Source organism: Glossina fuscipes, unplaced genomic scaffold (assembly GCF_014805625.2).
Source record: "Glossina fuscipes isolate IAEA_lab_2018 unplaced genomic scaffold, Yale_Gfus_2 0, whole genome shotgun sequence".
NCBI lineage: Eukaryota > Metazoa > Arthropoda > Insecta > Diptera > Glossinidae > Glossina > Glossina fuscipes.
In genome coordinates this window covers 19,445,324-19,472,668 of record NW_023998414.1, presented here as the reverse complement: position 1 = coordinate 19,472,668, position 27,345 = coordinate 19,445,324, and the positions used below count along the sequence as shown (strand labels likewise).

The 27,345-nt window shown below is 33.4% G+C and overlaps 1 protein-coding gene across 3 annotated transcripts; it reads right to left on the bottom strand.

Moving 5' to 3' along the window:
• Positions 1-8,693: 8,693 nt before the first annotated feature.
• Positions 8,694-26,892, bottom strand: LOC119641160 (probable phospholipid-transporting ATPase IF). Of its 3 annotated transcripts, none has more exons than XM_038039684.1 (10): positions 23,277-23,370; positions 15,393-15,603; positions 13,544-13,669; positions 12,509-13,470; positions 11,828-12,434; positions 11,631-11,766; positions 11,038-11,543; positions 9,746-10,559; positions 9,223-9,549; positions 8,694-9,129 (listed from the first exon to the last, which is right to left on the bottom strand). In XM_038039684.1, the coding sequence occupies exons 1-10, from the start codon at positions 23,310-23,312 to the stop codon at positions 8,907-8,909; spliced, it is 3,948 nt and encodes a 1,315-aa protein (XP_037895612.1). In that variant the 5' UTR covers positions 23,313-23,370; the 3' UTR covers positions 8,694-8,906. The 3 variants fall into 3 exon arrangements, with proteins under 3 accessions (XP_037895612.1, XP_037895603.1, XP_037895619.1); XM_038039675.1 differs by lacking the exon at positions 23,277-23,370 and adding an exon at positions 15,724-16,102; XM_038039691.1 differs by lacking the exon at positions 23,277-23,370 and adding an exon at positions 26,853-26,892 and having other exon boundaries at positions 8,695-9,129.
• Between the last annotated feature and the right edge of the window lie 453 nt (positions 26,893-27,345).

Here is a 27,345-nt window from a genome sequence, read left to right as displayed (position 1 = left end):
ATTTTGCTTAATTGCTATTATGAACCAATTTTCATCATAACATATTAGATAGTAAGCATTCTTCTGATGGGCTTACTATTCATGAGAAATCTTATACGGAGTAGGCTGCAAGAAATAGACCGATGCGATTCCAATTGCGTGCACTTAATTCTTATGTCAAATTGCTATCAAGCACAAATTTTCATCATAAAACATTAACGATTAGATCTTTTTATCATATAACGATTCAATTTTCATAAGAACAACTGTATGAGAGGGAATTGCAAAAATGGACTCTGCCGAACTAAATTTTAATGCCAATTTTGACAGTCGAAATAGTATTACTTAGCGGCTTTTATTGAGAAATTTTGAGTAGAGAATTTTTTTTCCATATAACGATCTTTCAAAAGTAAGGCATGAATATCTCGAAAATTTGCGACCTTTAGGTTGAATATAAAAATATATTGACAGACCTGGAGACGGGCGGATAGACATCTGATCGATTAATAATAATAGTAGACGAAGCCATCTCAAATTTACCACAAGCGGTTTAGAGTATAAAAAATAACTTTGTGTTTAATCATAGTTTAGCAAAGACACAAAATTGTAATTTTTAGCAAAGACACATAAGAAATCAATTTTTGCGCAAATTTTGAATAAATTAATCCCTATTATTTTATTGAAAACTTTTTGCTAATGTGTGCAGAATTGTTTAATATTTATATATTATATATATTTATTACATATATAAATATGTATATATATAGAATATATAAATTATTATTTCAGTCTTACTATATAATACAAGAGTAGACAAACGACTAATTCTTTGCTGTTATTGGTTTATTAGGTTTCATGTAATCAATATTTATTGTTGCGTACTTACTTTACTATATATGTGCTTCACAAGTAATAAACATTGATTTTGAAGGAGAACCTGTTTGAATGAATGAATGCTAACGTTTACTAAACAAGCATTGTTTTTTTTTATCCAGTGCTGGATAATAGTGGCAATTGGAATAATAATAAAGGAGGAAGTTACACCTTAGCCTTAGAAAAGGTTACCAGAATTTTTCTTCACATAAAAGCAGCATAAATGTAAATTGCAACGTTTTGTGAAAGTCTAGAACTAGAAAGCCTTGAATATTTAGCTTTTAGAGTAGTAATGCAAAACAGAAGGTGAAAGTACAACTTTAAAAGTCCAGGGTGAGGTGAATTGCTAAGGAAAAACGTCTGGTTAGGATATCTCAGGGAGAATCAGTTCATACATAATGTTGCATATGTGTTTTATGTAAAAAGCATAACATACATGAGTTTACCAATATTGCACAGATTTGCTGAATAGTTTTACAGCAAATGCCAGTTAATTTATATGTACGAGTAACATCTACTAAAGACATTTATTTAATAATGAAGAAAACATAATTCTGTTTACTGGCAAATAATTATGTCAGTTCTTTTTCCTGAAACCAACACATTGTTTATTACTATTCGATTTTATACAAGTTGCAGTAAAACGAAAGATTTGATCTTAGTAACGCTCAAAACTGTACAACCCATTCCAGATAAATCTCTATTCTATCTATTTTAGTTTAGTATAAATTAGTTTGATGTTAGTTTTACTCGTCTAGAGCTTTTGAGCCGCTTCAAATGTGAGACCGTTCATCCATTCAAACAATTAAAAGGAGACTTTATTGCTTTATGATGAATGTCTTAGACGGATCTTCATATAAGTGCATTTAGATTGACGTTTACAAACTTCAAAGGTGAATAAATACGAGTCGTATTATAAAGATGTGACATCAAAGAATTTATGATTAAATTCCGCGTCCATTCTAAATCGGGTGTTCGCTTACAGGAAGCTGAGAATAGGGGGCAAAGTTGCTTCAACTTGATGTTGCAACCGTAATGCTTGACCTATCCATCAGAGAAGTTCTTAAAATAGTAATGAGCGCATTGTATACATCACAGAGAAAGTGGAAGAGTTTCATCGTAGGCGATCATAAGCAATGCATCATTTATTTCACGTACTATTGAGCAACATAGAGGTCAATCTTACCCACAAACGGAGAGGATCATGTACTGCTTCTATCTAATGCAGCAACGACTACCTCTTTTTCCTACCTTGTACGTAGTAGTGCTCATGAAAACAAAACGACGAATTTCGAAGACGAATTTCGCACAGATCTGTCACTTTGAAAAGACCTTCGAAGAATTTCTGTCACTTCATGTTATGTTCAAATTTGTCTTTAAAATACGTAAGTAATTGAAAGCCTTGTTGAACAACAACGGAATAAGAAGGATGTCTTGTAAGATTAACCCTTCATCCAGTGGCAAGCATGTACTTATAACCATGTTGCGTTCCTAAGAAGAATCTCCATATTCCCATCGACGCTGTGACTTCTCTGGGTCTATTAAAATCGTGAATCTTTTTGCCGGATTTTTCCGACGGTATTTTTCTTTTGCTGTTGTCAATGCATCAGGTCATTATCCACATCAAATGGGGACCTTACATCGATCTCAAACTTGATCACTTCTGAATGTCACATATTATAAGCTGTAAGCTCACTGAAATATAGTTATGCACCCGGACCTGATGGCATTGCATCATGTATACTGAAATCATGCTCTGGCGAACTATGTAATGCTATTGCAAAGACTTTCACTCTTTCTCTGCGGACAGGGATTTCCCCTTTTTTGTTGGAAGAGTAGCTTCTTTACGCCCTATTCACGGAAATGGAAACAGGCGTCAAGCCGGGAAACATAGAGGCGTTGCTATGTTGAGTGTTCTGCCTAAGTTGTTTGAACGAACTGTTAACCAACCCTATCAAATATTCTATTTGTCCATATCAGCATATATATTTTTAAAAGGAAGATCAGCCGTCAAGAATTTATTAGAGTTTACTTGCCATATTTTCAGGGTTTTTTCTAGTGGCTTTCACAATAATGTCTTATATACAGAATTTAATAAAGCCTTTTGTTTAGTTACCCATAAGTTATTGGTCTTTAAGCTCCGAGCCTTGCTGTTGCCTTGAAATGAATCGACTTTTTTTCCGCAAGATGGATTGGTCAGAGAGAGTTTTTGTCAACTCCATCTAATCTGATGAATTTCCCGTGAACACAGATGCTTCTCAAGGGTGCCACTTAGCCCGCTGACTGTTTATCCTGTACGTCACTGACCTCCCTTCCGCGACTACGCTAATGTTTAAAATTGTTTTCCCCACTTAAAATGGAATCGCACTCTTCTCTTTTTCAGTTCGATTTACATAACTTGGTTAGAAAATTTTATCCATTCATATCTAAAAAAAAAGCAAGAAGCTTTCCTTCTTTAGGCCGAATACATTTCCGACTTAATGTTTTCATTAATTCACACAAATTGGAAAATGTGGATTCATTTATTGATTTAGGGAGATTGTTCGACGAACAACTTTGCTTTAATCTCCTTATTAAGCTACCTAAATTGAAAAGTAGTTCTGTACTTTAGGTAGGTCTGGCTTTATTATTAACGACACACATGTTAGAAAGTGGTTGTGCATCTTAGCTTAGTGAAATTAATGCTTGAATATGCCTCAGTCGTTCATTAGCAACCGGTACTAATTGTCCAGAGGGATTCGCCCGTTGTCTCTTTATGGTAATGGATTGCTTTTGCTGACCTTGCCTTCATTAGGTTCCTGGTCGATCTGGTAAATTACTTTATTTTCATGAAGCTCAGTCAACGTAGATATAAGTATGAACCATTTAAGTACCTGCAGGATATCTATAATTTAAATCCAATATCCGACTCTTTAAATTCTATCAAAGCTACTCTCTATAGAATGCGAGCTCACTCTATGTCGTATTTGAACTGACTAAAATATGCTGCTAACTAAAATTGGTTGCCAAGCCTGTGCATGTTTGCAACGGTTTGCGGCCCGGTTGGGAGTGTGCCTCTCTGCTGCATATTATGTACATGTTTTTTTTTTTTTTTTCTTTTTCTCTTCTTTACTTACGCATGAATTATGTTTTATCTTCCTTCTTAATACATTTTATTAGAGTTTATCGTAAGTGAATGAAATTTATTTTTAAAAATCGATCTAATTCAGCTGTAAGTCCATGGTAGCTGAATTTCATTCATGGTCAACGAGTAAATAAATAAGTCGTCAAATTTTGTAAAATTGTCTTCATGTGACTTGCGAAGTATGTGATTACATCTCCATATCTTAGTTAGTCAGACACACCTAGAGAGATCTATATGCAAAAACAGAGTTTGACGCAAATCAAGGATAGTTTAAAAAAGTGATCACTAGTTATTACTAATTGTTACGAAAGAGAGGAGAGTGAGGAGAGTAAGTTTTCTTCTTTGCAAAAAATATTTTTATATTTTTGAATTAAATATTTAAAAATATATTTTATTTTAATATGACATCTTTATTTCGCAATCATATAACATAAGGCTAACTAAAATATATATACTTCGATAACTGAATATATTTGAGAAATTTATATAAATATCCAGGATCTAAAATTAATGTCATACAACTGTTAAAGTCCATGATTGCACTTAACAGATCCGCTGTGCCATCTACCGAAGAATCCATGATTTAAAGAAGAAGAAATTTAAACTTATATTTAACGTTGCAATAAAAATTTCCAAAATTAATTTTTTTCGTTTACTAAATTTACTCAGTTTATGCAATTTGAGAAAACCATATTTTAATTTTTTATAAAATTATTATTATTATTTTTTTTTTTTTTTTTTTTCGCGATTAAATTAATTATTTCAATTTGATTTTTGATTTTATGGAATATACTTCCCAACGGAATCCGTTGGCAAGCGACCCTTTCTTGAATTAAAAACCGCTCATGCGAGAGATGGTACGATCAATGTATTGTTTTTATTTATCGTTGTAAATGTAATTAAAATTGACAGATTTCGCGGAGTGCTCGCGTTTGACTTTTCTGCTTTTTTTCTTTTATTGAATTCTAATTCAAAGTTTTTCTGGATTTATATTTATAAAGTTTATAGTAAATAACTTTCTTTTAATAAAATTATAATTTTTTCTTTTAATTGATTTTTATTTACTCCTTTCTTTTTATAATCTTTTGTTTTACATTTTTTATTAAAAAATTTTATATCAGTATTTTATTTTATTTTTTTAAAAATTATTTTGGTTTTCCAGTCCAATCAACATTCTATTTATTTACTTTTTTTTATTTTTTTTTTTTTTTGTTAGTTTCTGTAATGAATTCCTTTAGTTATTGCTCAACATTTTCCAGCTCCGTGCAATCTCAGCAAAGCAACAGTTTTTGCTGTCGATAGCTTGATGTTTTTGTTTTAACTGATTTCAACCGCTTCGTGTGTACGGAACTAAATTGTGTTAAATAGCAATATTTGAGTTATTATTGTTATTTTATTTTTTTTATTTTTTAATTTACTATGCTGTTGTTATTATTGTTGTTGTTGTTGCTCGTCGTACAATTCTACTTCCATATAAATGCTGGTGTAATATGAAAGAGTATGAAATTCGCATACTCTCGTCTAAAATTCATACCATTTGCACGCTCTTTTTGTGTGAGAAACATGCAAACAAAATCTCTGCTCCGCTTCATATTGATTAATCTGCTCTTTGTCTCTCTTTCAAAATGATCTAATGACTGAAGCAATTTCATTAAAAGGTAAAATGTTGTTATTGTTGCTTTAAAATTCCACTTCTATGTTACCTCACTATGTTTGTAGTGATTGTGAAAGTTGTGTGCTTCACATCCATTGTCATAGCTTAAGGTTATTGTATGTTAATTTCATTATTTCGTTTGCGACCTACAAAGTCAAATAAATACATTCTGGACAAATATTTAGATTCTATGTCATTATCTGTAATCGCAATTGTTCAACTCTTTCAAAAATTTCGAGCTTAAAATAGCTAAGAATCAAATTTGAAAACTTAATGCATCAAAGTTCAGATCGGGATTCTGAAATCTGGGAAACATTTTTTCTACCATTACGACTATTCGATAGGTATGAATATTACAATTATCATTAAATAGGAACTGCCTCGTTGTAGAACAATACGTACAGGTGCAATCGATGTTAAAATGGTCTTTTTGTTAGCCCAACCTAACCTAACTTAGTACGGTCTGAGAGATCGTAATCTTTGTCCATCACTTGCGACCTACCTACATAGTGATAGTGACTATATAGCAGATTTAATTATTCCAAATTCAAAAACAAGGCAATCTTAATAATATTTAGTTCTTATGTTGTCTGTTCAAAATACGTCTCGAACCGTATATAAAATTTCATTTACCATTCTTTCGTTTCTTCCGCACATCGCCTCGTTTGTTTCTCGTCTTCGCTCTCTTGTGAAAGCAGAAGGTGTTTGACGAAATCTCCTTGCATTTTTTTAATGTAAACATTGTATGAAAATTGTGTACGATCGAAGACGAATCGCCAACACCCGCCACCTAAGGCAATCTATTTGTCTTAGGCAACGGTTAACTTTTAAAACTAAGAAAAAACCTCAACTACTTGTATATGGCTATTATTATATCTGTTAACATGCAATTACTTACGATATAAAGTTTATGAACGCGCAAAAATGCTTTGATTCTCACAGCTCTCTGCTAATTTGCATTCCCATTCAAATGGAAATTCTTAATCGGCGAGTTGTAAAAGAAATTGCAATTTATAGAAAGCAGTTACCTAAAAAAGGGGTCGACTCTTTAACAAACACTGTAAACGATTATCTCAAGTTATGTTGTTTTCTGCAACAAAATTGCCCCCAAGCATAAAAGCCATCATGGTTGCTACTGCGTGAGTTAGTAAAATATTGAATAAAATCAATGACTTCCTCCTTTCGCAACAGTTTGGATTCTGTAAAGGAACGCAACACTATATAACAACTTTTCAAAATTCGTCATTTTGTTAAATCAAATTTTTATTCTCGAATTTTTATTACTCGACATCAAGGCTACCTTCGATGCAGTTTGGCACAATGGACTTGCTTTTTGAAAATGCGTTGTAAACATTTTTCTCACAAAATTGTTAACTTTATACAAAGCTTTCTGAAAGACATGCACTTTGACGTCTAGCTGGGATCTTCCAGTTCTTTTCATTCTTCATTCGATATATGGCAATGAATGGAAGAAACATCGATTCATCACTATACTCGAGAGTCAAATGGGTAGTTAACCGAATGGACAGCAATCGGTAATGCCACAAAAACTTGTAACACTGCAGCTTTGAAGCTAATGAAAGTTTGAGTTAGTGCCGTTAATATGTCAGACCGGAGACTTATTGAGTGACGTCTTATATTAAATTAATAAACTTTATTAATATATTTTCTTCAATGGTTTATAATATGTAATCATAAGAAATAAGATTTTTAAACCAGATAAATAACTACCAGTACTTTCGATTGCTTCACTGGCACGTATTCCATAACAAAAAGAGAAAAAAAAAAAAAAAAACCCAAGATCATAAATTTATATTAGAGAGTGAATATATATCGTATCGACCCAACGGAACTAAGCTTTTGTTTAGGTGTCATTAACAACCTATGAAAAAAGTAATATTTCGCTTCATATCATTTCCATATTAATTAATTACATGACTTATATAATATATAATATTGTTATATGCAAATATGATTTTCATTTGCATTTCATTTATGGTAAAACGAATGTTAGCGGTTTTTTTTTTTTTTTTTTTTTTGCATTTCGTACTCAACAGGAGAACGAAGTTATGCCAATTTGTGCTTGCGTCATGTGCTGTGGCCTCGTCTAGCTGTCCGTGCTTGATTGCTCGCTGAAATGCTTTAAATCTCAACAAGTTTAAACGTCAACTAAAAACTTAACCCACACAAACGCACATATTCTTGAGCAAATTTCACAAATCAGATTAACAATGGGTGACAGACGTCTCCTTCTAAAAGTATCACTCCTCCATAATATTAGGTCGGCACGAAAATGTTTCCCGTTTTTCCATAGAATACATGCAGAAATTTTTTTGACTTAAAAGTGTCCATCTTTTCGATTTCTATAGCTAATAATTGCCACAAGCATTATTGCTTTAGAGGACACTGTTTTTTCCATTGTTCATTCTATTTATATGTAAAACACAGCCGGCTTTTAATAAAAATTTCATCTACTAAACTGACTGCAAATTTGTTTAATCTTTTCGTTTCGAAAGTTTTACCATATATTGCTCTGCTTAGTGCCTACTTTGATCGATTGCTGTCATATCCTAGACAATGACCATTTTGAAGTGAATCAATGATCGCCTTTAACAGATTCTTTACGACTGCTACTACACAGTTGGGCAGACGGATAGACGCATGCTGCATCGATGGGTATGAAAGCTATCAACAGAGGATATGCCCTCGTTCACCTTCGTGCATGACTCAGACGTACTGTCATGAGAGCTATCATCTTAACCGAGATAATGAATGTAGTCTCATCTATCTCTTCCTGCGTTTATCGGCCTGTTGTTGCGATTGTCTCAAAACAATATGTTCTTGATTCAATTTGACAAAAAAATATTTGAAAATCATAAAAAGGACTTGCTCCATCTGTCTTTAACGGAAAATTGACCAGAAAATGAGTTTTTTTTTATTGTTAATGGCTTTTATTTCATTAAGCTTTACGCGGCTAATGACTATTAAACTTTTAATACTTATTGCTGATACGTAAAAAATAAATAACAACTAAGTCTTACAAAAAAAAAAAAAAAAAAAAGACAAAAAAACTATTTGCATAAGAAACAAAAAATTAAAACAAATTAATTAACTAATATTTTTGGCACAACAGAAAGTGATTTCTATGATAATTATTGATTAAAATATCAAAACACTTAAGCTTCTTACATGTACTTAATGATTACATAATAGATAATTTTATATAATAGAGGAAAAGGAAGAAAGCATAATACTTTTTTAATGATACTTTGTGACTTAAAGACGGGTTATTTCAACTTTTCCACCTGTCAGCTGCAACAAACGCAAACGTTCCTTGCCGGGAAACAGGCTACGGTTGGGTATATTGAAAGCCTGCTTTAGCACGCGAATTGTGAAGTCGGGCAGCAAACAAACAATCGTGATAAGTAAGCAAAAAAGCCAGATCGGTAACGAGCTGAGTAATTTGTTATAGGACCAATATATATCTGTATCGTAGCGTCTGAAAGTTCGTATTAGAAAGTTAAGGATAAAATTGTGATTTAAAAAGAAAATCTATTTTTTTTTTTTTTATTATTTTCTTGACTTTACTTACATATCAATAATGTTATAGACAAGTGTTGTCATCATGAAAGAGATTATCGAACCAATTATTGTGAATATGTACCAATAAGTGAGGTATTTGGATTCTAGCCATAGCTTTAAATTGCTGACAATAACCACCAATTGCATTAGCAGGGTGCCAAAGCAAGAGAATTCAACCGTTTGACCGACATTCAGGAGAATATCATTGGCGGAGAAGACGTTGACAGTAAAATAAAAGCATATCAGTGCGTGGTAAACGGCATGCAATATCCATCGGATAAAATAGGGCCAACGTAAATTCTTATTATCAACATTCTTCCGATACAACTCGGGTTGACTGTGTGCAAAAAAAGAGAATAATTTTTTTTGATTGATTTTTGTTATTCTGTCCGTAATATTTATAAAAGGCTATTTTTTTTTTTTATTATTTTTATGAATTAATAGCAACATCGAAAACGAAACGATTATCTCTCCTAATAACCTGATCTTTGATTTCAATTAATATCAAACACGTCTATATATTAGATTCTTACCTCATTAACGTCTGCTCCGTGTGGGATTTTTCAGTTAGCGATATAAAGAATATTGGCAGCGACGTATACATCACATTGTACAGCGTTAAAAATAACGAATCGTAGACCGATACGGATGAGAATAATGTATGAAATTGAAACAGGAACATAATACCCATAAAGAAAATGTTTTTATAAAAAAAGTACAGAACCAAAAGTGTTAAGCGCGTAGTATGATAATGACCATGAACCAAGACCAATCGTTTTAACATGCAAAATTTTGCTAAAGCGAAATCCGAACAACAGGCTGCTTGACGACCCTCTTTACCAATAATTCCAATACCGACATGAGCTTCTTGGATCATAGATACATCGTTGGCGCCATCACCGATAGCAGCGGTATTATAATTTCGCGGCGATGTTTTAATCAGCGAGACAACTTCACTTTTTTGCAAAGGACTTAATCGGCAGCAGAGAACTGCCGTACATTTAATAGCTACATCGCGAAATTCAATAGGTGTATCATTTAAAGCTGTTGTTAAACTTTTGCCATCAATGAGCAAAACACATTCACGGCCCATACCGAAAATAATTTCACGATCTAAAATATTTAAATGCAATAGCATGTCATCTTTACGCCTGCATTCGACTATAAAATATTTTAGAGCATCGGACGGGACATGACCGCAGGCTAATGCTATATTTAAAGCTGTCTCCACTTTATCGCCTGTAAGAACCCAAATTTTAATGCCAGCCTTTTGTAGAGAAATCAAAGTATCGGCCACATCGTCCTGCAAGGCATCTTCTACGGCCGTAGCACCCAATAACTCGAGATCTAAAATACAATAGAAAGAGGGATTAAATCGTTTTTGTTGTGCAAGGTCGACTATTAAATACCCTTCAATACTTTGATTAATATAATTCTGAACTTCTGAGCTTTCAAAATAAAATACCAAAAAATTTGATCAGAGAAGGAATCCGAAAAATAGATCCATCTAATCCAAACGTTCTATAGTACATTTATATGCCAAATCGCTTTTCTACGCTAATTTTTTTCACAAACTACTTAAAGTTCGATCTTATTGCTTTGCAAAGGCGAATTTCTTGTAAGAGTTTTTATATGAGAGGGATTTCAAAAAAATGGTCTCACTTCATCTAAATTTTCCGAATTCATTTAATACATCAAAATGCCCATATTCAGTGTTAGGGGAGTTGCACACATACGGACAAAGCTGACAAGTGATGAAGTGTATAAGGCTTATACTATAACTACTGTAAGTGGCAGGGAGTATATCTACGCTAGTCTTACTTACTATTTTCGATATTGGCATAACACTTTTCACTTAATTCTTTTCTGCCCTCCAAGGAATTATTGGCTTCGTTTAGCTTTTGCAGAAATTGTCGATATTCGCTTTCGGTAAGTTTTTTACGTGCGACCGCTAAAGTACGCAAACCCAGACGAGAGAAATCACTTATATGGGCATCGGTTTTAGCAATCATGTCTTGAGAATTTCTATCGCACAGCGGAAACACGTAGCTTTCGGCACCTTTACAATAAATCCATTTATCACCTTTCTCGTCCTTGACTATAACACTCATACGCTTCCGATCGGAAGTAAATTCTAGTATATGTAACCGAATAAAACGTAATTCCTCGTAACTTTTATTCGCATGGAACGCTCGTGAATAGTCCAAATGGGGCGGCGCGATTCGTATGCGCAGTAGGTCATCGTCGTCACCCATATAAACCAAACCTAAATAAGCGCACGCTTCTACTAAAGCTTTCTCATCAGGACTTGAGGCTTGGTAATCTAAAGAGCTGCAAAAGACGCGAGAAAAAAACATGAGTATGACGCATTGGTGTCTTAGTTTTACTTACTGGTAATAACATAATTTAATGCTTTACCTCACTACGGTAGCGATTTCATTTTTCCTTCTTTGCGATTCGGCTCGTAATAATAAAGTTGGTTGCCTTTGAAAGTTTGGAGCGGCATAAGATTCACGTGACCTAGTGCTAGGCGAACGATATACCACAGAACTAGCTTTAAAAACAAAATTTGTCAATAAATCTTTAATGATTACCGTAGGTATTCTTAAACGTACCTTGTGTTTGCATAATATATGCCGTGGGAGTGCCATATGATTGTGTTCGACGATGGCCATGTTGAAGAACTCGTCTTGCAGAACTATTAATATCGGTTATATTACTAGCTGCCGTACTACGTTCGGGTAAATCTATTTCAGAGGTTGAACGTTGAAATTGTAACGATATAGGACGACCTCCACCCTTAAAATTGTGCACAGACGATTGAATATTTAAATTGTTTAAGGCGAGAGACATCGGATGAACTCGGACCGAAGGACGAGTAAAATTTGGACTTCTTTTAATTATGATGGGTCTCTTACGTCTTTCCATTTTGTTCATATCACTTAGCAAAGGATTAACGTCGGAGGTAGTTGATGAAATCGCTTGCACGCCACTTGGGTCTATCGTTAACGAAGTTTCCATGGCGTTAACATCGCTTTGTTGACTAGAATGATAACTTTCTTCGGTTATATCGCCTATCGTATAAACATTTGTACACGACGCAGCCGAATTCGCTTGTTGCAAGCTGATCTGAGACGCATTCGCATTCGAATTGTTATCACTGCCAGCCACTTGAACTGTATGGCAAATTGTTAAGGCCTGGAAAAAGATTTTCTGATCTTTCTACGAAAGAGAGAATAATTTAAAAAAAAAAAATTTAATATAATTTTCCGTTAGTCCCTCCAATCTACACTCACATTAAATTTATTTATATCAATTTGTTCTAGCGATCTCTCCTCTTGTAAGCGGGTCTTTTTGTATTTAAATTTTTTACCAGCTATCGAGCATTGCTGAAAGATCATTTCGTTTTTCGTCAGAGTACCGGTTTTATCCGAAAACAGTATATTAATTTGGCCCAGCTCTTCATTTAAATTCGAAGTGTTTACAATGCACGGTTGATCGTTTGACTCATCGTACAATTGCAAATCCCACTCCATAAACAGGCCACCCAGGACTCGATGCATTTCAATTGTAACATAGAGCGAAATCGGTATCAGATAGTTGAAGAGTATCAAAAATGAAAGATAATCTTGCAAAAATTGCTTGACACTATACACATCTGCTGGCGGACCCAAATAATCCAGGTACGGTACAACAAAAATTTCATTGTATCGTTTCAGGAAATACAATAACGTCACTATGCCTATCAGAATTATTAAGATGAATATTAAAAATCTATTGATAAACATTTCGCAAGAAGAAATTTTATGGCGGGTACGCCTAGAATTCAATTGTAGTTTGGTAGTCATGCCGGTATAAACCGCACACCCGATCACGCATTCGGTATTTTTCACTCTCGAGCCACGCAATAAAAGGTTTTCAGCCGAAAGTGGTAAGACTTTTCCCTCGGGACCGGCAAGTTCAATTTTGCCATTGAAACTATATAAATCCGTTTTGGAATTTTCGCATTCAATTATTCCCAATTTATGCAGTTTATCCAGATCCATGGTGGGTAAGTCCCGGGGTACCATTAAAGTTTTCAAATTTGATTCACCATCAAGATTAGCGGTAGTTATAAAGCATTTGCCATGAGGATCAGAAGAACGCATTAAAACTAAATCGCAAGGTACATCACAATCGCGTTCCACTACAACCAGATCGCCTGGCTGCACATATTGTGATTGAATGGTTCTTTCAATACCTCTCATAATAACCGTAACTGGAACAAGTGATAGAAGATAAGTAATTTTTATTAAAGTTAATCAATTGAGTTATGTCTATCGGACAATTACCGGGTGATCGATTAATTATATTATCGGTTTTATAGCGTAGAAAATCTTCATAACCTTGTTTCGCCGCTGTTACAGCGACTACAAATACCAATGGCAGCAATGATGTCATCGGCGATACCGGAGTATCTGTAATTACAAGAACATATTTAATAAAACCATTTATTAGAAACTAGAAAATTGATCGTATATGCTCGGATCGGATACAATATATATTCATTATATTTAATCGAATTTTAATTAAACAAATAAATAATTCAATGGCAACAAGCTGTTGATCGATAAAGTGCTCGTTAAAACAGTCTCACTAAATGTCACGAACGTCACATTTCATTAATGTGACGATCATAAAATCGCAAAATAACGAAAAAAGAATTCCCATTATTTTTTACAAAAAAAAAAAAAAAAAAAAAAAAAAAACAATCATCGCAAACGAAGCTGTTTATTATTGAAAAATCTTTCACTGAAATTCAAGATACGATCGCTGGACAATAGGAAGTATTTAACGGTACACAAATTAAATTTACACATGTTTGCAATTTAGTTGTTTTTTTTTTTTTCCAGCCTATATTCATTCATGCATGTGTGAAAATTTTACAATTGAAAATCACTCAGTTATAGGCTAAATATTAATAATAACCTTGGCCGTGATAAACGTTTCCATGGATGCTCTATGCAGCGAGCACAGTTTGCTGATTAACCATTCCAGACCACGCCTAAAAATCATTTGCTTTCGAAATCTTTAAAAAATCTTGTTCAACTTATATATAAAATTTTTGGATTGTAGGCGTGTCACTTAAATACGCCTACTTCTAAATGCAATTGCGCGAATGAAAGCTAATACGACTTTTCCATTAAACACTCACTCATTATATTAGTTCTCTTCCTACCAATATCTTCTTCTTCCTGTTTTCATTGACATGCCATCTATCTGTCTACTCTCGCCTAAAATGGAAACATTTTTCGATATTTTCGATTTATCTCTTCAGTCGGCTGAAAGTAATGTACCCGAAGCGTCAATTTAAACGCATATAGTTAACTCAGGTATATAGGGTTATTGCGGAATGATATAAATTGAAGCTACCATATGACTTGAACTATCGAAGAAGCAATGATGTGCGAGAAACTGCAAAATCGTGATACTACAAACAACAGATATCTATATGCTTGAAAAACTTCCGATGCTTCCGATTCTTTTCAAAAAAGAGATCTTTGAGAAGATGAAGCAGCAGACGCCATACACTTAATCAGTAGAGAGAGGGAAGACTCCATATATAGTTTGGGAAGACTTATGCAACGCGCAGGATGCAGGATGTTTTTATGAATCGATTTAAATCGTCTCGGTCCCTCGATCCATATAAAGTCTGTGCGTGTATCTTGGCAAGTTTTAATGAAATTTGACGCACTAAAATGTTTTAGGTGAAAGAGGAAAAACACTACTGCAAAGCTGGACTACTTCCCATATATAGACAGCAAAGTTTTGCAAAAACTGTTAAAAGAAAACAATTTACGCATTTTTAATATTATATTTCCCCGCAAAAATCGCTGAAAATCAATATTTCGACAATCAAAGGCAATCGAAGCCATTAAGGCCTCTTATAACGGATTACAATGTCTACGATAGGCATATGAAAAATTTCTGTGAAACGGAACCTATTTTCAAAAGTATTATCCAAATTTGGATTACTTCGTTTGACGGTTTGACTTTTTCAAAACGTCTCTTTCATAATTTCTATTAAGAGGCCTTAACCTTATATCAATGATAAGCAAACTACGGCAGAGTATATCGCGGTCGGTCTTTTTCGATTGTAACGTTTTAATTTGTTATTTAATAATTTTATCTTCTACTCACCAATTAATAAAGATATTGTGGTCATAGCTAGAAAATAGAAGTTCGCTATACGCCGAAATTGTTCCAATAAATTCTGAGGCAGAAATGTTATAAAAGTATATTTTGTGGATTTTATGCGATTCGCTTCTTGCCGACGTTTCTTCTTTTTGTCTTCGTCATTGCCGCCAATTTTAATTTGCAGCCAATCGTTGACAGTGCTAACACGAGAGCCCTGTAAAAATAAAAAATGAATGAAAGTTTTTCATTCAAGTTTTTCGCAATACGAGAGAGAGAGAGAGAGAGAGAGAGAGAGAGAGAGAGATCTTACGAGCTATGAAAACATTGTAATTACCTTATGCCATTTCCATGATAAGCTGGTCTTAACATAATTGCCGTTTTCAGGCTTATGGCATAATGGTAAGCCACAAGGATTACAATCAACTCGCCTATAGCTCCCTAAATGATCGGGTCGTGCGATAAAATTCATATCGTAGAATAAAAAAATTTTGTTTTACTTCCACAATTTACAAAAAAAAAACAAATTTTCTTATATAGAATTTTGATTTCTTCGAAAAATTCCCGCTTATTTTTTGAACGCGTTAGACGTCGCATTTGTAGTAATTCTTGGCAAATTTACATAAACATAACATAAGCAATTAAACATTAAATATGAACGATACTATTTATTTGTAATCCGAATATATATCCGAATCAATATATATATATATATATATAGCTTTTTTGCCTTTATAAAAGTGGCTTCTGTCCTATTTAACCAAATTTGCCGGTAAACATTATAACTTGTTGTCTTGTTCTTTCTTTTCTTTTTTTTCTTTTTCTCAAACTCATGCATACATAAATATTAATTTATATTTTTATTCATTAGCACAACATACGCTACGCTATGCTGAGAAATTCGGTCCAGTATAATAGCAAACAATGGTTGTTGTTGTTATTCTATGAGCAGGTAAAAACGTCATCATCCATACACACATCGGTTATAATCTTCCATTTATTTACTTCGATTCACATTTGTTTATTGAATTGCACATTTTAAACGATTTTTATGGACTTTTAATTAACACTTTGAATCATACACAGTTGCAAGAAGTCATCATCATCATCATCATCATCATCATCATCATCATTATCATCATCATCATCATCATCATTGTCATCATCATCATCATCATCATCATTGTATGTTATTATTTTGTTATTGTATCCAGAATAGTTATATAAATGAGCAATAAATGAATGAATCTGATTAGGTTAAGTTAAAATGACTGCACGGGTCAAGGTAAGCTCGTGCAATTCAATGATGGACGCCTACTGGGATTTCACGTACAAAAAATGAACATAAGTAATTGGATTAAGTTAAGATGACTATGCCCAAAGTCAAGGTAAGCTCAGATACCATAATATAATAATAAACCAATGTGCCCAAAACTAACAAAGCCTAGCCTGAGAGCAAAACCAACTACGCTGATTAAGATGAGAGGAATAAAATCGTTTTACACCTATCTACGGCATAAGAGAATTTAATATCAATCTTTTTCTAATCGTTAAGGATAAGTTTTAGATGAGAAGAAAGGTCATATCGACTGATCTTTGACAATATGATCACATTTACTAATTTTGAACGGTAATCCTCCCATAAAAAATGATCTCCAAACTCATCTGTAATAAAATGCTTTATTGAATTAGAAAAAACAATGTTGCAAAAGACCGTTGACTTGATTGAAACTCTTTAATGAAACGATGAAATTAATCAAGTCCTTTACAATCGCATCCTATTCATCGTGAAAGAAAGATCACGTAGTCTAGAGTGACTGACTCGATTATTATATCAATCCAATCTCTGCCGTCGATTTTGAAATTTTTTTTGTTAAATCAATCAATAAAGAATGCCCTAATTAATGTTCCAGTACACAAGCCCAAGTTACATAGACTGACGGAGGAATGTCAGAAGTTACTTATTTCAAAGGGACAACTCATCCACCCTATCATTACATATATTTATCGCAGATGTATGTATGTTGATCAACTTTATGCTGTACCATAATTTAGTTTCGTTTTGGCAGATTGACACGTGATATAAAGATGATTGACACTCCGCAGTCAATTCTTAGCCCCGATCGAATCTGTTATTCAATTTAGACGTGAATTTCGATCCCTTTGAAAGATGAATGCCATTTTGAAACACATAGAACAGATGAATATGTGACACGCTTGAATATGAATTTATTTTTGGACAATTCTTTACTTCTTCTATTCACGTTTCATTTATCCTACCTAGAATACAAGGTAAATAAGCAAAAATCTCAGCATTTTTCACTCAATACGAGCGATCGGAACCATTTTGAAGTGAGCTTTGCATGATTTTGGTAAATACAGAGTCAGAGGTCAAATAATTGCCAACGGAATAAGAAAAATCGTGAACCACTATCCTTAGTTATTTATTGTTAACGTACAAATCCATGTATTAGTACGTTTTCATTATATCTTGCACCACTTATGGCCTATATTGCGGTATATTAAGATTGTGCGTATGTATGCAACATCCAGAAGGACTTGATGTACGCCCACCTTTTATTATACCGATCGATTAGGAATCAGTTTCTGAATCGATCTAAATTTATCTGTCCGTCCGTCCGTCTGGCTGTCTTGTTTTCTTGCATTCAACCTGCAGGTCACAATTTTTGAGATATTTCGATCAAATTTATGACACTGAGATGTTTTCGCCCAAGAACAAGACCTATTGAAAATAATTCAAATCGGACTACTTTCTCGATCACTACCCATATAACATTATTATTTTGAAAACTCGTTATGTGAATAACTGCAGACTGGCGGACCATGCCATTTTTGCCAAATGTTTTAAATTTTCAAAATTCGAATGCCACACACTATATATAAGAAATGTTAACTCTGCATCCCATTGCACGTAATTAACGTCTTTTAGTCCTGGTTTTTTGCAATAACTAAGATACATATTAAATGTTTATACATATATATATCTAGTTTGAAATAATTTATTTTTTTCATAAAATATTGTTATTATCCATCCATCCATACTCGGAAAAATCATAAAATTTTTTATATATATTTTTTTGAAATTTTTTAATTAACATTATATTTTACACAATTACACGTTAAATATGAGAAACTGTATTCAATTACGCTTTTATGCCGTTTTCGCGTACATTCGCAATTTGAGTCAAAAGCTTACTAAACCTGATATTGATCTTAACTTAAACATCAATCGGTGATGTTTTGCTTGCTTCTGCCGTTTCTTTTCTTTCTCTCTCCCGCTCACGCTCAGTCTATATTATTACAAAATAATAAGAAATTCTTTTTTTATACACAACTATTAGAAGATTCTGTATTAATTTTATCGTTTCGTTTGCAACGTATAAACGTGTGGACAAAAATTATATGTAAGGAGGAAAAGTTGATTCGTTAGCTTGAAAGCAAAGGGTCGAAAAGCTCTCAAGCAAGCTCAAAGCAATTGTAACTACGTAGCGTGCTAATGTGGAGATACGTGTTTCGCAAATTTTGAGGCAATTTTAGTTGAATGAAATTTAATTAGCCAACGTATTTCATTCGGAAGCGAGCGCCTTAAAGTAATGCGATCGAACAAGTTCCATAAGATAGATTTGTTGTCGATCTAAGCGAAAATCGGAAGCTATTAAGCTAATTCCGCAACCTTTTTTTTTTCATTTTTTTGGAATCTTGGGTCACTTGTTTACAGCTTGGCTTAATTATAAGCACACCTTTAAATTTATGTACAGGTGACCTAATGACTTATTCCCCACGCCTATCTGCACTGCGCTTCCCTCTGTCAATGTCTATTTCGTGCCCATAAATGCGTTTCTATACCCTTTTAGTTGTTCGCCCGTTTATTTGCGCGCCTCGAAACAATTCGCTTACTTAGCTTTTAACTGTTCGCTTGCCTTTCTACTCCTTCTCACTTGTTCCCTTATCCACTTCTCAATCTATTCGCCTAGTCATCTACGAATTTGTCCATCCATATACTTTCCTTGTGTTCTTATGAGCAATACTTTTCGCTTTTTTCATCTGTTTATTGTTGGATTTACAAAATGCTTGCAAACTATTTCTTAAATACATTTAACTTAAAAAAAAAAAATTAACAAATTCTCCAACTTGTGGACGTTTCTATATAGAGGCGCTCAAGATTCGCCTTCAAGTGATTATAGTCTTTTTTTTTTTGTTTTTAATTTTTCTTCTAAAAAGTCTATTAAAAAAGTATTACTTTGTACTGAGATAAATGAGTGCTCCGTCGTATTTGTATTTCATTATTTTTACCGCTTGCTAAAAATGTTTGTGTTATACGCGCTTTCTTATGTGCACAAGATGCAATAATCATTACATACATTTGTAATGAACTCTTCTCATTATACCCTGCATCACTTGTCATATATGGTATGTTAAGTTCGTACGAATGCTTGTAACATCCAGAAGAGCTTGCGATAAAACTACTTTTTATTATACCGATCGATTTCGAGCTATTTTCTAAATGTAAGTCTAAGCCTGTCTGTCCATGTGTCTTTGCGTTCCATCCACAGGTCGCAATTTTTGAGATATTTTGATAAAATTACACTGACGACCTATTGTGGCCAAACGGCGCACTCTATTCATAGGTACACTTTTTCGACCACTCCCCATATACAGCCTTATTTTGAAAAGTCGTTATAAGGGAAAAAATTGCAAAAATCGTTCTTTAATAATATTTCGATATTCTAAATCGGTATAAAAAATTTGCTTCGGCTGAGGCAATTTTTTGAATCCCCTGTTATATAACCGTGCTTATGAAGACTAAATTTTTATATGGTAAAAAGGTCTAATCTTCAACATTTCATGATGAATAGTAAATTGACACAGAAATCAAACTCATAAAATTATGACCACGTAGGTCTATTTTTTTGGACAATATCACATATAAAGATTATCAAAAAATATAAACCTTTTTATTCCAACGCGGCCTCATCTTCTTTATTATGAAAATTTGTTCACGAAAGTAATTTGATACAAAAATCAAGTGAACCAAATTTGAAACATATAGATCACTTTCGTGAACCTCACTCTATACATGACTTCTCATGAATGCTAAAAGCTGTTCAGGAAAAGATTTAATGTGCAATAGTTTGTAGTTAGAATTGATCTTTAGCAGCAAGTTAGCAAAAAGTTAAATGGCAGGAAATTTGGATTGGATAGATCTATTTCCTAGATCCTAACATTTATAGGGGTCATTATGGAAGTAAACGCTTGTAGGGAGAGAGAGTTCATTTTCTAGTTTTTCCAATAAATTAAGTTTACTAAATATGAATTGCGTCATGTACTGTTTTGGACACCTTCCAATAGTACCGCGTTTCATGAAAGGTGGGTCTTTGCATGAAAATAACGTGTAGTTTTTGCCACAATGGTTACCAAAGCGTGTGAATATTTGCACTAGGCGAAGTAATGTAGGGTATCCAAGGGTCAGCCTTGCCTGGCTATTACTTGGCTCACTTGTTTTTAACTCTTATGATGTGAGAAATTTTTTTCGCTTATATCAGCAAAAGCAGTTTCAAATTAATAATTAATCGCTCCAAAAGTTGCGACATTTTTCAAAACAAATTGTTTTCTAAATAAATTTCCATTTACTTGGACTGATATTACTTTAAACCGTAAATAATCGATTTTTCAACCGAATAAGATCGTAATGAAGTTCTTGCTCAGTAATTTGACGCTTTTGTCGATTTCAAGATGCACACCATTTCAAACATCGAATTTGTCCAACTAGTGACGTCATTAGCTTGATCGCAATATTTATAGGCTAAATAGCATTTCTTACGGCACTTCATTGCCGAAAGTAATTTCGCGATGAAAATTTTCATCTTCTTTCTCTTCGACATAAGTGAAAGGGCATTCGTTAACATTACAATAATCGTCCGATTTTAATAGTTATGGCCACGCAATTTTATACGTGTATCTTTGAAACGAAATGGAGGTAAGATTAAAGACAACAATTTAATTACGATTATACGTAATCTCCAATAAAATCGAATAAAAGTGAAAGGAGAATATGTATGGACTTGCAACATGAACGATATGCTTGTAGAAGAAAGATATAAAAATTTTCTCACGGATTAATGTACAGATAAGTTTTTCCACCCAAATAGAATAAGGTGAGGTTACTTTTTGGATTCATTCACCACTATTGCTGAACATAGTGAACTCTAATGTGTTGCCCTTCAGTTGTTGATTTACAACAACAACAACAACAATAAAGCAATGAACTGTTAAGTTGAAGATGTTTTAAAAATAACGATCCAATAAAATTAATGAACTTTTGTGGTTTCGGTAAAAGAGAGATAAATGTTGATTAAATAATTTGTCAAGTTTCGCTAAATAATACCAAATGTTGATGAGTGTGATAAAGTGTTTCGAACTGTCGCCCATTTTCACTTTAATTCAATTACTTGAAGGAAAAATTCAATTTTCAGAGACATCTTACTTCTCAGATATTGCTTTCTTTGATTCGAATCGATTGATTTATTTTTCAGTTTTTCCGGACGTTTCTAAATTTTTTTGAAAAGACAGATGCTTCCCTCGTCGCAAAGTAGAGAAATGCTGTCCTTTTTTTTAAAACTTAATCTATGTAAGTGCTCGCAGGTCGTGTATATTAAGCTTGCTTCCTCTGTATCAATCTTTCCATGAAATGGAACGATATTATTGTACTTTATTATTGCACCTATGGTAGACACAGCAATCAAGTATCGTAAGCTTTAATGGTTTTTGTCTAACCTCGAAGTATGAATGAAATAAAATGAATAAATAAATAATAAATATGTAAACATAAGTAAGAACCATGTAAATAAAGAAGGCCGACATTAGATACCCTACACCACTTCGCCTCGTACACTTATTCGTTCGTTTTGCATGCAAAGCCATACTTTCGATGAAAGACCGAATATTGGAAGATGCCCAGAACATAACAGGACGGGATCTAAATTTAGTAAACTTAAATTTTTGATACTTTTCAATTTACATATATGTATATATATATACATATCAAGTTATATCTTTTTACCATGTATAAATTCAGTTTCCGTAGGAACGATTATATGGGAGGTGGTTCAAAAAATTGTCCCAAGCAAACCAGAAATTTTTCATACCAATTTCGAATGTCAATGTACAATTGCTCAGCGAGTTTTGTCGAGAAATTTTGAATACTGCAACTTTTCCATATAACGACGTAACAAAATAGGTCCTATTTGTGTATTGAGAGTGTAACAGTGTAAGAAATTTCATCAATATATCTCAAAAATTTGTGACCTCTAGGTTGAATACAGAAATACCTGAACAAACATTAGATAGACCGACGGACAGATGGGTGGACAAGCTTAGACTAATTTAGATAATTATTCGGTATAATAATAGGTGGATTCATCTTAAACCATTTTACCCTTTGAATGTTACGTACGTCCGCACGAGCCTAATACACCCTGTACCAAAACTGACATATAGGGCATAAAAACACTGCAAAGACACGGCATTGCTTGTTGCATTTTCTACCACCTTACAAATGATTTTTTTAACGGCTATATGACGGGAGCATCAAAAAATTGCCTTAGCCGGTCTAAACTTTTCACACCAATTTGTAAAATGTAAAAATATTATTACTCAAGAAATGTGGAAATACTATTACTCAGGGTATCAAAAACAAGAAATGTTTCGTCATATGAGAAGAATATAATTTTCTTAGTGAGCTACAATTCGGACTATGAGGATCGAAATCGAACTTACTTGACAAAAAAACTTTAAAAAAGCCAACCATGTGGTCAAACCAAAAAAGTTTCATACTTTCGATTTTTCAATCACTCACTCGTCTTCACTCACCTTTTTAGTACAGGATTTGTTAAATAAAGTATCCATGATTTTTGTCTCTTTTTTCTGTCATGTTTCAAATATTACACCAATTCTTGCTTGAAGTTTATTCAAGCATTACAGATTTCATAAAATCGCTAGTTATTATGATTAGTTTTATAATACTTTAGATTACTATTTCTAATAAATGAAAATTTATATACACTTCAAGTCTATTGAAAAGAGTTCGTCTAATGGTATATACGTTATGAACTTTTTAAGTTTTGCAGGCTTATACACCGTTGGGAGTTCATTTTAGTCATTTTACCGCTGATAAGGTGAAACACATATATATATATATATATATTTATATGCATACATACATACATACATAAATACACACGAGCAAGCACGCGTACATATAGATGAGTACTTGCCTGAAGGCATACCGAAAATCATAGCAATAAAATCCATATCAGTCACAAACGAAACTTTATCTTTATTCGAGACTTTTTATACCATCACCGATTAGACAAAACGTACTAGATGACAGCATAAAAGTTACGGACATTTCCCTTTGCCGATAGATCGAGAGAAAAAGTTCATAGCGTTCATAAATATTTTTCTACTATTCTGAATAAATCTTCTTGAATCTTGGACTGATGATCTTTTGCCGGATCATCGCAATATCCGTGGTTTTCGGGGGCGAAAAACTGAATCAAGTGATTTTCTAAAATCCACTTTAAAGACAGTTGCACTTTTGCATACACATGTCGGACATTAAGAGAGTAAAACAATTGACAGGTTAGGCCTGCGCGATTGATGCATAGAAGCGTCACGGCCAAGCTACTTTGCAAAGGTATTTAAGGTGTGTATGGTGTGGCATTGGCTTCAATTCGAAATGCTTTACCTCAATAGCCCTCTTTAACAACTCATATAAATTGTTAAGAGCAGAAGAAGACTGTCCAAGTTGAAGCGGCCTGTCCAATCTCACCGCATGTAAAGAATTTCATAGCATCGCATCAATTCAGTTTTTGTCTCCGATTAAGCGGTTTCATAGATCTCTCGAAGAATATGATATGATGTTCTCATATCACTTCAGCGGGATGTCTCTCAAAAGTTGCGCTATTTTCTCGAACCGCTTCTTATAATCGGGCGTGTAAAAACGTTTGCAAAAAGTTTTCATAGAATGAAAAGTTGCAGTCTTTGTTAATCTTTTTTACAGCTATCACCAAGTTTTCAGCTAGATTACGAAGCGTTATCGCTTTGATCAAAATGAGATTATAAAATATAGTGAAATTTTTTACAATTTTGTTGACTCACTTTCGCAACGCAATTACCTTCGTCTCAATTGCCAAATGACTGAGTTTTTTGCGGACAGAGTTAATTGTTAGCAAAGGTGCGCAACTCGAAAGGCACCTATTGCGGAAAACGCTACGAACATATTCCTTGATTTAATATTTACCCACAGCATATATTATAAATGGATAAGAAAGGTGTATTGATCTCTCAGTTAATAATTAAAGTGAATGTAAAATGTTCTAACAGAGCCGACCCTTTCTTTAATTGGCTTATTCTGCGGCCAAAGATGTTCAAAAGTCTGCGATAAAATGTCTCAAAAATGAAGATTCGGGATTCATAGCGCTTCTTAAAAAATTTGAGGTTCTTCATAGCAGATTGCTATTGAAAACGAGGTAAATCGTTCAAAAGACATACCTACAGCATGCGGTCCAAGACCGCATTAACAGTAGGTTTCACCTACCCAACGTTATAGAGCATCGAAGCTTAATTTTGTGTTTATCTTAGAACAAAGGTGGTCTTTAGGATACAAAAGATTCGGAAAGAACAGAACATAACTTTCTCGCTTGTTTTTCGAGTAAATTAGGCAGCTTAGATGTCTCCGGCATTCAAGCACAGCGATTGCAATATGCCGAACGATCAAATCGCTTTACAACGATGTTCAGTGCCATTAATGAGAACTTTTATTGATGTTTCTTAATAATTTTGTCAAACGTCACGTTTCCGCTCTTTACTTAATGCAGCTTTATGAGCTCATAAATTCGAACCTTTATGAAAAATATGTGACCAAGTTGGCATATTACATGTATATGTCCTTTTGAGTGACGAATAATCAATCATAATTGGATAATCAATTACGTTCATGGTACATGCACTCTTTGTTTGAGGACATTGCGACATACATAAGACAACGTTGCATATATCCAGCCAAGATTAAAGGACAAATCACCTATACGCGCGGCAAAAAGCTTGAAGATCTCGTTTGCGTTTTCAAATCGAACTTAGATACACACTTCCCCCTGGTGCAGATCGCCATTAATCTTACATATATTTAAGAAACTAGTTGTGCAAAGAAGAAAAATTGTTTGTTCATTGCGACTGACTGTAAACTACTGAAGGAGAACTTAAACAACATATTTATGTAGCATATTTTTTGGGTTTTATATATATAATTTTATCCCATGCCAAAAAAAAATCCTGAATTGTTTTTTAATACAAGTTTTAGTTCCTTAAGAATTTTTTTTTTTAATCCTCACCCTATATAAATGCAATCTTTTATAAGAGGAACCTTAATTTTTCGGACTGTATGCAGACTTTATTGAGCTACTGTATGATGAAACGGGGATTTCTCCACGCAATAAACAGAATTATTTAGGACGCTTTAAAAATGCTCTAATTTAGATATTGATTACATAAGGTATGAATTGCTGCAACGGTTATGTCCACAGCTTAAAGCTAAGAGTAGACCATGCTGATTCTGCCGAAAACTTCTACTTAGATAGGTAAACACCTTTCTAAAAATGCTACTGTCATTTTAACCCATAGGGTTAAAGTTAATTAGAATCAATCAAACCTTACTCGATATTTTTAATCATTATTATTATTACAATCGATTTAGACCAAAGAAATAAATTCTAGGACGAGCTCTAGTAACTAAGTTTATCGCCTATTTTGTCTTTCTTTTGTATTCCTTTTTTTAACGTAGATTAGATGGTTAGTTTAGCAGCCTTAATAAAGTCAAATATTGCATTGGTATCAAGTCCTGTGTGTTGCAATGGTATGCCCATGTCAGATTTTGCAAATTTTTTGATTCTGATAGAACAATTTTAAAGCTTATATGCGAGTAGTGCGGATGATAGTACTAACGGTTTTTTCGATTAGCATTTTTCCCCTAATACACTTTTGAAGGTCAAATTTTTCCATTGCCCCGTCCATAGTAAACGATGCGGAAGCTGCGTATTTGGCCGCTGGGACTGCTCACACATTTCCTAAGAGACTAAGAGCTCTTTTTAAACTCCCGATTACTGAGTACGAATAATAAGCAATTGGAACTGTGTGAATAATGTCAACTCGATCTAAACAAAATTTGCACTCGCACACAATCTCTTGATCTGAACTGACCAACTATTCGATCAACTGCAATTATAGATTTCAAAAGGTGACACAATGTACACATTTTACCATTTGGATGTAATAATAAACACAATTACAACTTGTATATAAAATATTGTAAAATATTCTTAATAATTAATTGAGTTGAAAGAAAAGAAACGTTAAAAAAAAAAAAAAGTGAAAAATGGAAAAACTTACCATATTTAATAAATAATAATATTTCGTAAAATTGTTATCATATAATCAGATTACAGTCAGATTTTTCATTATAAATCAAGTTTCAAACTTTAGCTTTAAAAAAAGAAAGAAAAAAATTTCATCTCTTTTGTGCTTCGGTACGACGCGTTCACTGGCTTTTCAATTCACGTTGATTTTACAAAAATTATAATACGTTATTTATCAATATTTATCAATTGATAAACAAATTACAAATAAGTTACGTTTTGTACAGTCAAAGTTGCGATGAATAATAGAAATTATAAAAAAACGAATTAATAATGAAAACTATTGCAATTGAAAAGGTTTTCAAGTCATCGGACATTGCGTAAATTGGTATCGTTATCTAAAGCTTCAAACGCGGTAGCTATACAAATAGGGAGAATGAAAAGGTGAGAAAGAGTTACAGTTATCGTTTATTACATGTTATTCAAGTACGCAATGAATATGTTTGTCACAGTCGTAAAGCACTCGA